At 46.9% G+C, this 10,879-nt stretch overlaps 1 protein-coding gene across 1 annotated transcript in view; it reads left to right on the top strand.

Moving 5' to 3' along the window:
* Positions 1-592: 592 nt before the first annotated feature.
* slc25a39 (solute carrier family 25 member 39) overlaps positions 593-10,879 on the top strand; it is a 14,092-nt gene continuing 3,805 nt past the window's right edge. Inside the window, exons 1-6 of the mRNA XM_080488593.1 lie at positions 593-790; positions 7,073-7,304; positions 7,382-7,441; positions 8,465-8,515; positions 8,897-9,006; positions 9,090-9,157. Coding sequence (XP_080344719.1) covers positions 7,082-7,304; positions 7,382-7,441; positions 8,465-8,515; positions 8,897-9,006; positions 9,090-9,157 — 512 coding nt within the window. The 5' untranslated portion in view covers positions 593-790; positions 7,073-7,081. The remainder of the gene's footprint in view (positions 791-7,072; positions 7,305-7,381; positions 7,442-8,464; positions 8,516-8,896; positions 9,007-9,089; positions 9,158-10,879) is intronic.

Below are 10,879 nucleotides of genomic sequence, written 5' to 3'. Positions count from 1 at the left end.
GTCAGTATGTCTAACAGGAGTGAGGGGTGACATGTTGCTCAGCTGTTTGAGAACAGCCAGACAGAACTTCCTACTGGGACCAGGCTGAGGTTCTCCTGCTGGAACAGGCGGGGAACAGAACACTGACTGGTTCTGAGACACTCATTTCTTTTGAAATGTAATATTCTACACACTGCAACTAAAATAGCCTCCGTCAGATGAACCCAATAGACCTTGATATTGTTGTTGTTGTTTGATGGCGAGCTTCAGCCAGGGACTAGAGAGAACCACGGCTCCAGCTCATCTATGTCCCAAGTTAATGTTATATGAGTTAAACACAACGACAACAACAATAAATATGTTTGTCCTCCCTGTGGAAGGTAATCCCACGCTGTCCATTGTCCTGATTTTCTCTGTTTGTACAACCAAAAGCAGAACATTGATGCGGTATCGTTGCTGAAGTTCTGACAAATGCCCCTCCCAAGATGGCGGACGCACTGACGTATGTTCCTGCCAATCGGTGAGGCGTCTAGTGTGTATATGTCTATGGTGTTGACAGTATGAAGGGAAAGTCGTCCAGCGCATGCGCTGCTGAGATCTGCACGCCCCGTTCGTGCGCAGTGTGTGGTGCGCAGTGTGTGTCCCGCAGGCGAAGCCCCGCAGGATGGGACCCCCGCACATCATGTTTACATGCGGTGCTGGAGGCTCCTAGAACGCATGGAGGACTCTCCCAGCTCGTCGGTAACGTTTATTTAATCGACATGGGTGAAGACACGCGAGTTTCACGAGGCGTCCGGCGGCTGCAGTAGAGGTGAGTGTCGTTAGCCTGTTAGCTGACATGCTAACTAGCTCCGAGTGTGTGTAAAGGTTAAATAATGACGCACAGATGTAATGTAACGTGTCTGATGGAGTAACTAAATACACCTGGAGCCCAGCGCTTCTGCTGCAGCTTATAACGAGGTTAGAAATGTTGTCATAGTTTACTTTCGTGGTAACGACGAGATAAAAAAGCTTAAAATAAATGTCGTTGTATTTGTTGCAATGACGATCAAATTGATTGATCAGGGATCAAACATGTTTCTGACCACGACGATCAATAACGTGAGCTTCATTAAGTCTCTCATCACGTAAATCATCACCATCATTTTACTCTCGTATTTCTAGTATGAATCATTTCCTTTAATCTCTTGGTATTTATTGATGTAAATCAGAGATATATTCCGCAGCTTCTCCTGGGTGTGAATAATCCCACTGAAACAGGGTTTCTTCTGGTCTAATCTGAAAACAGTCATTTTCTCCTGGATATCTCCATATTTAAAGAAATTCCCTCTAGGATTAACACAGTGTTTCTATTTAGTGAACCGAGGATGTTCATAATCCCACTGAGTTGCTTTCTGTTCTTTCTTCGAGTTAGATTAATTCTCTTTAATCTCCTGGTATTCGTTGTAGGACTTAATAACTATCTGAATCATTATTACCTTTGCCAATGAACGTTGGGATGAAGGTCATTTTTTTATCTCATGTATTTATTGGTATGTATGTATGTATGTATGTATTTGACCAACGTTTTGTAACAACTACTCACCTTAGTTGTATGAAATCTTCAGGGATGATTTGTCATCAAGCATCAATCCATTAGATTTTGGGACGTTAACAAAAACTGTGAAAAAAGATCTCATACAAAGTGGATTGGAGATCAGAAAGGAGATCAGAATATGTTGCCACGGAAACGCTGAGCTCAAAGCAGAGAGAGGCAGGCACACAAAAGATTCTCTGGAAAGTTCTAGTTCTTGTGCCTTAGTGGTAAAAAGAACTAACTAATCATTACTGTCCTAGACAAGCGTTGATTCTGCACCCGACTAGCCCCGCCCCTTAGGGAGCGTGGACACGACGAGCACGTCAGAACCTGCAGAACATTCAGGAATAGGTTGCTGTGACATTTGTTCAGGATTCGTTCAATTGTTTCCGAATTAATCGCAAAAAACTGCAAAAAGTATCCAAGTATCCAGAAGCCCTGGCGTGAGCGCTGTGACTTGGGTCACTAATTTATTGATCCAGAGACTCGCTGGTCGTCACGTCGACTTGGACTCGGGCTTTTCCTCTGGATTGTCAGAAACACCGCCGCTCACCTAAACCAACTCTGGAGCTGAAGAGGGGAACTGAAGGTTGGAAGTAGTTTCAGGCTGGATACCAGCGACCGGAGCTCTGGGCTGGGAGCGGCCGCTTCAGGTGAGGGTGAGGTGAGGAGGGTGAGGTGAGGGGGGTGAGGTGAGGGGGGTGAGGTGAGGAGGGTGAGGTGAGGAGGGAAACTGAAGGTTGGAAGTAGTTTCAGGCTGGATACCAGCGACCGGAGCTCTGGGCTGGGAGCGGCCGCTTCACATGCTCTGTATCTCACTCTGGAGGGTGAGGGTGAGGGGGGTGACGTGAGGAGGGTGAGGTGAGGTGAGGTGGGTGAGGGTGAGGTGAGGTGAGGAGGGTGAGGTGAGGGGGGTGAGGTGAGGTGAGGAGGGTGAGGTGAGGGGGGTGAGGTGAGGGGGGTGAGGGTGAGGGTGAGGTGAGGAGGGTGAGGTGAGGGGGGTGAGGGTGAGGAGGGTGAGGTGAGGAGGGTGAGGGTGAGGTGAGGAGGGTGAGGAGGGTGAGGTGAGGTGGGGTGGGTGAGGTGAGGAGGGTGAGGTGGGTGAGGAGGGTGAGGTGAGGAGGGTGAGGTGAGGAGGGTGAGGTGAGGAGGGTGAGGGGGGTGAGGTGAGGTGGGTGAGGAGGGTGAGGGGGTGAGGGTGAGGTGAGGAGGGTGAGGGTGAGGGGGGTGAGGGTGAGGTGAGGTGGGTGAGGAGGGTGAGGTGAGGAGGGTGAGGTGGGGTGGGTGAGGAGGGTGAGGCTCTGTGAGGCTGCACAGGCAGACTGCAGACGTGTGGAGCTGCTGAGCTGTGGAAAGCTTCCAGCGAGCCGCTCTGGAAACCCTCCAGAGGGTCTGACTCCTCCCTTGCTGCTGTAGAGCACCCAGTGCTCGGCTTCCTTTACACAACCAGAACCATTTTGTGTTTCATGTTTACGCTGCAACGTTTTGAAAACGATGCTGACACACGCAAACGGCAGAAACACCCAAAACATTGTAGTGTGCATGTTGAGCCACCAGGGGGCGCAGCTGTTTAGTTCAGTTTCTTTAATGAAAACACACACATGCCCAGAGAACAATAAACATTAACAACGGGACACAGCAAACGGGGCTAAAACTCCCAGAATGCAACAGTTCCAGGAGGGTTTCATTAAAATTGGAGTCATTTTCTATAGTAATTGTTTGATTTTTTCATCACATCTAGTCTCACAGGAAAACCTTCCAGTTTATTCTGGCGCTCGTTTAGCGGTCCGGCCCGCTCCAGATGAAATGGTGCTGACCGCTCTGGATCAAGATGTTCAGTCGTCCTGTTGCTGTGAACTTTGTGCTTCTGTGATTGTGCACTGTTGATGTGTGCACTATGATTCCAGTTATATTGAGTTAGTGTTGGAGGTGAGAGCTGCTGGTGCTCATAGAGACTCCAGCAGCTTGTTTGTCCTGCGGTCTGGTGGAACACCTGTGCAGGTACTGCTGGTGGTAAAAGTACTGTAGTATGTGGGGAAGTTCTAGTAGAAACAGCCACAGAAGAAAAGTTCACTGATAATAATGCAGCAGGCGTGTGTTTGGTGATCCCATTGAATTTTACAGATCAAATTGATTGTTTTTGCAAAGTTCTGTAACGTGCTCTGTAATCCTCCAGAGTTCTGTAACGTGCTCAATAATCCTCCAGAGTTCTGTAACATGCTCAATAATCCTCCACAGTTCTGTAACGTGCTCTGTAATCCTCCAGAGTTCTGTAACATGCTCAATAATCCTCCACAGTTCTGTAACGTGCTCAATAATCCTCCAGAGTTCTGTAACATGCTCAATAATCCTCCACAGTTCTGTAACGTGCTCTGTAATCCTCCAGAGTTCTGTAACGTGCTCAATAATCCTCCAGAGTTCTGTAACATGCTCAATAATCCTCCACAGTTCTGTAACGTGCTCTGTAATCCTCCAGAGTTCTGTAACATGCTCAATAATCCTCCACAGTTCTGTAACGTGCTCAATAATCCTCCAGAGTTCTGTAACATGCTCAATAATCCTCCACAGTTCTGTAACGTGCTCTGTAATCCTCCAGAGTTCTGTAACGTGCTCAATAATCCTCCAGAGTTCTGTAACATGCTCAATAATCCTCCAGAGTTCTGTAACATGCTCAATAATCCTCCACAGTTCTGTAACGTGCTCAATAATCCTCCAGAGTTCTGTAACGTGCTCAATAATCCTCCACAGTTCTGTAACGTGCTCAATAATCCTCCACAGTTCTGTAACGTGCTCAATAATCCTCCAGAGTTCTGTAACGTGCTCAATAATCCTCCACAGTTCTGTAACGTGCTCAATAATCCTCCAGAGTTCTGTAACGTGCTCAATAATCCTCCAGAGTTCTGTAACGTGCTCAATAATCCTCCAGAGTTCTGTAACGTGCTCAATAATCCTCCACAGTTCTGTAACGTGCTCAATAATCCTCCACAGTTCTGTAACGTGCTCAATAATCCTCCACAGTTCTGTAACGTGCTCTGTAATCCTCCAGAGTTCTGTAACGTGCTCAATAATCCTCCAGAGTTCTGTAACGTGCTCAATAATCCTCCACAGTTCTGTAACGTGCTCAATAATCCTCCAGAGTTCTGTAACGTGCTCAATAATCCTCCACAGTTCTGTAACATGCTCAATAATCCTCCAGAGTTCTGTAACGTGCTCAATAATCCTCCAGAGTTCTGTAACGTGCTCAATAATCCTCCACAGTTCTGTAACGTGCTCAATAATCCTCCAGAGTTCTGTAACGTGCTCAATAATCCTCCAGAGTTCTGTAACGTGCTCAATAATCCTCCACAGTTCTGTAACGTGCTCAATAATCCTCCAGAGTTGTGTAACGTGCTCAATAATCCTCCAGAGTTCTGTAACGTGCTCAATAATCCTCCAGAGTTCTGTAACGTGCTCTGTAATCCTCCAGAGTTCTGTAACGTGCTCAATAATCCTCCACAGTTCTGTAACGTGCTCAATAATCCTCCAGAGTTCTGTAACGTGCTCAATAATCCTCCAGAGTTCTGTAACGTGCTCTGTAATCCTCCAGAGTTCTGTAACGTGCTCTGTAATCCTCCAGAGTTCTGTAACGTGCTCAATAATCCTCCAGAGTTCTGTAACGTGCTCAATAATCCTCCAGAGTTCTGTAACGTGCTCAATAATCCTCCAGAGTTCTGTAACGTGCTCAATAATCCTCCAGAGTTCTGTAACGTGCTCAATAATCCTCCAGAGTTGTGTAACGTGCTCAATAATCCTCCAGAGTTCTGTAACGTGCTCAATAATCCTCCAGAGTTCTGTAACGTGCTCAATAATCCTCCAGAGTTCTGTAACGTGCTCAATAATCCTCCAGAGTTCTGTAACGTGCTCAATAATCCTCCAGAGTTCTGTAACGTGCTCTGTAATCCTCCAGAGTTCTGTAACGTGCTCAATAATCCTCCAGAGTTCTGTAACGTGCTCAATAATCCTCCAGAGTTCTGTAACGTGCTCAATAATCCTCCAGAGTTCTGTAACGTGCTCAATAATCCTCCAGAGTTCTGTAACGTGCTCAATAATCCTCCAGAGTTGTGTAACGTGCTCAATAATCCTCCAGAGTTCTGTAACGTGCTCAATAATCCTCCAGAGTTGTGTAACGTGCTCAATAATCCTCCAGAGTTGTGTGAAGCTGTAAAGAAGTGAGACGTCCCCACGTGGAGAATCAGAAGAAACTAAACCCAGTAGAGTTTGTATTTGGCTTCATTTAGGAATCCTTTCCTCACGTCTGCTGGCGACAGGCCAGGAGTCAGTGTTCTTTCTCTTGGTCCTCGTTGGCACAACTTTTTAAAGTGGAAGCGTCAAACTGTCCCAGCGTTTCGCCGTCTGTCTGCTTGAAGCCACTGAAAACACAACAGTTTTTTTAAAGCAGCTTCCAAAGTGGAACTTTTTGAAAATGCTCCGTTTCCATGGAAATGAAAAAACTAATTTTTTGAAATGATGCTAGTGGTGAAAGAGTAGTTCTGCACATGCTCAGTAGAGCCAATCACAACAAAGTTTCCTCCGTGGGGTCATGACTCCCAGTCCTTATTTATATATCTGGTGACTAACGTGTAATCTATTCCTCTGGTGACTGACATGTAATCCATTCCTCTGGTGACTAACGTGTAATCCATTCCTCTGGTGACTGACATGTAATCCATTCCTCTGGTGACTAACATGTAATCCATTCCTCTGGTGACTGACATGTAATCCATTCCTCTGGTGACTGACATGTAATCCATTCCTCTGGTGACTGACATGTAATCCATTCCTCTGGTGACTGACATGTAATCCATTCCTCTGGTGACTGACATGTAATCCATTCCTCTGGTGACTGACATGTAATCCATTCCTCTGGTGACTAACGTGTAATCTATTCCTCTGGTGACTGACATGTAATCCATTCCTCTGGTGACTAACATGTAATCCATTCCTCTGGTGACTGACATGTAATCCATTCCTCTGGTGACTGACATGTAATCCATTCCTCTGGTGACTAACGTGTAATCCATTCCTCTGGTGACTAACGTGTAATCCATTCCTCTGGTGACTGACATGTAATCCATTCCTCTGGTGACTGACATGTAATCCATTCCTCTGGTGACTAACATGTAATCCATTCCTCTGGTGACTAACGTGTAATCCATTCCTCTGGTGACTGACATGTAATCCATTCCTCTGGTGACTGACATGTAATCCATTCCTCTGGTGACTAACATGTAATCCATTCCTCTGGTGACTGACATGTAATCCATTCCTCTGGTGACTGACATGTAATCCATTCCTCTGGTGACTGACATGTAATCCATTCCTCTGGTGACTGATGATCTCCTGACATAACAGGACAGTGATCCTCCAACCTGCTGGAATTGTTTTTACATAACTGAGCAACCCAGATCCTGTTACTGCTGTCAGGAATCTCCTCTGTGACCGTCACCATGGCACACTGTCTTCTGTTTGGTGTGACAGGTGTGCAGGATGGGGGAGCGGGCACCGGCGGCGGGCCACCAGGCGGCGGGCCACCAGGCGGCGGGCCACCAGGCGGCGGGCCACCTGGCAGCGGGACACCAGGCAGTGGGCCACCAGGCGGCGGGCCACCTGGCAGCGGGACACCAGGCAGTGGGCCACCAGGCAGCCACCATCTCTCCCGTGCAGCAGATGCTGGCCTCCGGCTCCGGAGCGCTCCTCACATCCTTCTTTGGTGAGGTATCGGCTGTTAAAGGAGCGTTTGTTTCCTCCACGCCGGCTCTGTTGATCATGGCTCTGCTCTCACTGCAGTCACACCGCTGGACGTGGTGAAGATCCGTCTGCAGGCTCAGGAGACGCCGTCCCACCGAGGTAGGGAGGAGCCAGACACACCTGGGACTTTACATTCTAACAGCAGCTTCTGCTTGGCCTGCAACACTCAACACACTGAGCATACTGAACACTCAACACACTGAACACTCAACACACTGAACACTCAACACACTGAACATACTGAACACTCAACACACTGAGCATACTGAACACTCAACACACTGAACACTCAACACACTGAACATACTGAACACTCAACACACTGAACACTCAACACACTGAGCATACTGAACACTCAACACACTGAGCATACTGAACACTCAACACACTGAACACTCAACACACTGAGCATACTGAACACTCAACACACTGAGCATACTGAACACTCAACACACTGAGCATACTGAACACTCAACACACTGAGCATACTGAACACTCAACACACTGAGCATACTGAACACTCAACACACTGAACACTCAACACACTGAGCATACTGAACACTCAACACACTGAGCATACTGAACACTCAACACACTGAACATACTGAACACACTGAACATGCTGAACACTCAACACACTGAACATACTGAACATACTGAACACTCAACACACTGAACACACTCAACACACTGAACATACTGAACACATTGAACATACTGAACACTCAACACAATGAACATACTGAACACTCAACATACTGAACACATTAAACATACTGAACACTCAACACACTGAACATATTGAACATACTGAACACTGAACACACTGAACATACTGAACACTCAACACACTGAGCATACTGAGCACACTAAACACTGAACGTTCAACACTCAACACACTGAGCATACTGAACACTCAACACACTGAACATACTACACACACTAAACACTGAACGTTCAACACTCAACACACTAAACACACAACAATCAACACACCGAACACGCACAACACATTGAACAGACTGAACACACACTCAACACTGAATTCACCCAACACACTGAACAGGAAACACTTAACACTGAACACACTGAACATACTAAACACTCCTCTGTTCTCTGTAGCTTTCAGCTGTGAATCTGCCCCCTGGGGCAAAGTGAGCCGCCCGTCCAAGTGTGAGTATCTGAGACCGCAGAGTGTGTGTGTGTGTGTGTGTGTGTGTGTGTGTGTGTGTGTGTGCGTGTGTGCGTGCGTGCGTGCGTGCGTGCGTGCGTGCGTGCGTGCGTGCGTGCGTGCGTGCGTGCGTGCGTGCGTGCGTGCGTGCGTGCGTGCGTGCGTGCGTGCGTGCGTGCGTGGGGGCAGTAAAATGTCCCTGTTTAGATTTTTGCTGAGTCATGCTGCTGCTGCTTGTAAATATTACCCAGAAGTCAGTTCACCAGAACAAACCCTGTTATCTGCAGGACTTTCTCTGTCCTGGACTCACGTTGAAAATAGAACGAGTGTGTCTTGTTTGCGTGGAAGAACGCAACGTGACGGTTTGTGGTGTCGCCACACAGGGAAGTGCTTCCTGTACTGTAACGGCCTGATGGATCACATCTACGTTTGTCAGAACCGGACCAGCTGCACCAGCTGGTACCAAACCCCCACGCACTTCAGCGGGACTCTGGTGAGCAGCGCCGCCTCACTTCCTGTCCCGGACGCCTCGTTTTGTTTTCTTTAACTGATGTGTTGCGTTGGTTGGGCCTGCAGGACGCCTTGGTGAAGATCAGCCGCCATGAGGGGCTCCGGTCTCTGTGGAGTGGTCTTCCTCCAACTCTGTGAGTCCCAGCCTCAGACCTCCACTAGATCCTGGAGTTGTAGTCTAGACCAGCTCACCAAAGACCCAGTCCAGATAAAGACCAGACCAATGGTGTTTTTCCACTAGCTCCTCCTCAGCCCTACTCGACTGGACGCTACTCGCTAGTGACGCTGTTCCACTACGTGTTAGTTCCACAACCGGGTCCTTTCCTGGCACCTGCTACCAGGTACTTTCAAGGTTCCCAGTGAGCTGAGGCCAGAAGACAATGTGACGGTAGCAGACGGCAGCCTCTGATTGGCCGGCGCATCACGACACAGATGAATCAGATGGCATCTTGTTTGGCTGCCATTTTTTGAAACCCGATCAGAACCAGAACGCTGCCAACCAGAGAGAGACGCTCAGAACTCAACCAGTGAAGCAGCGAGGCGGTGCAGACCAGGACCAGGACGTCTCTGAGCCACGAATCTCAATACCACTGGTGTTTAGGATTAACTGGTTTTGCTGTTAACTGGTGACCGGCTTCTTCCAGCCTCTCCTTTTCACAGCAGATGTTAAAAACCGGACCAGAACCCGTAGCTGTCCTGGAGAACCTCGTTTAACCACATTTATATTAAAGTTAAAGTATCGTAGTGTTTGTCTTATTTTAACATCAGCTGCTGCTAACAGCTGGAAGTCACCAGTTAACAGGGGCACCAGTGAAACCGAAGCACCGGACAGTGAAGCACCATCGTAACAATCCACATTTTGTAATATTAATTTATAAAAATATTTCCTATTTCATTTATTATTTGAGCTGATATCCAATGGATGTTGACTCCGCATCATATCCGGGTGATTACTGGTACGCGGGGGAAATCTTTGATGACTCCGTCCACGCCGTGGTGGTACTATATTGTCATGGCAAATGACCGAGGCTGAGTGAAGTAGAGGCGAATAGGGCTGAGGAAGTACTAGTGGAAAAGCACCACAAGACTTTAAGGGGTGAAGCTGTGGTCCAGAGACCAGGACCGCTCTAGAGTTCTACATCACTACTGGATTCTAGAGTACTGTTTCACTACTAGATTCTAGAGTACTACATCACTACTAGATTCTAGAGTACTGTTTCACTACTAGATTCTAGAGTACTACATCACTACTAGACTCTAGAGTACTACATCACTACTAGATTCTAGAGTACTGTTTCACTACTAGATTCTAGAGTACTACATCACTACTAGACTCTAGAGTACTGTTTCACTACTAGATTCTAGAGTACTACATCACTACTAGACTCTAGAGTACTACATCACTACTAGACTCTAGAGTACTACATCACTACTGGATTCTAGAGTACTGTTTCACTACTAGATTCTAGAGTACTACATCACTACTAGACTCTAGAGTACTACATCACTACTAGATTCTAGAGTACTGTTTCACTACTAGATTCTAGAGTACTACATCACTACTAGACTCTAGAGTACTACATCACTACTAGACTCTAGAGTACTACATCACTACTAGATTCTAGAGTACTACATCACTACTAGATTCTAGAGTACTGTTTCACTACTAGATTCTAGAGTACTACATCACTACTAGACTCTAGAGTACTACATCACTACTAATGTCTAGAGTACTACATCACTACTGGATTCTAGAGTACTACATCACTACTAGACTCTCGAGTACTAAATCACTACTAGACTCTAGAGTACTACATCACTACTAATGTCTAGAGTACTACATCACTACTAGACTC

Source organism: Lipophrys pholis, assembly GCF_963383615.2.
Source record: "Lipophrys pholis genome assembly, chromosome: 19".
Taxonomy (NCBI): Eukaryota; Metazoa; Chordata; class Actinopteri; order Blenniiformes; family Blenniidae; genus Lipophrys; species Lipophrys pholis.
This window is presented reverse-complemented; position numbering and strand designations above follow the sequence as displayed.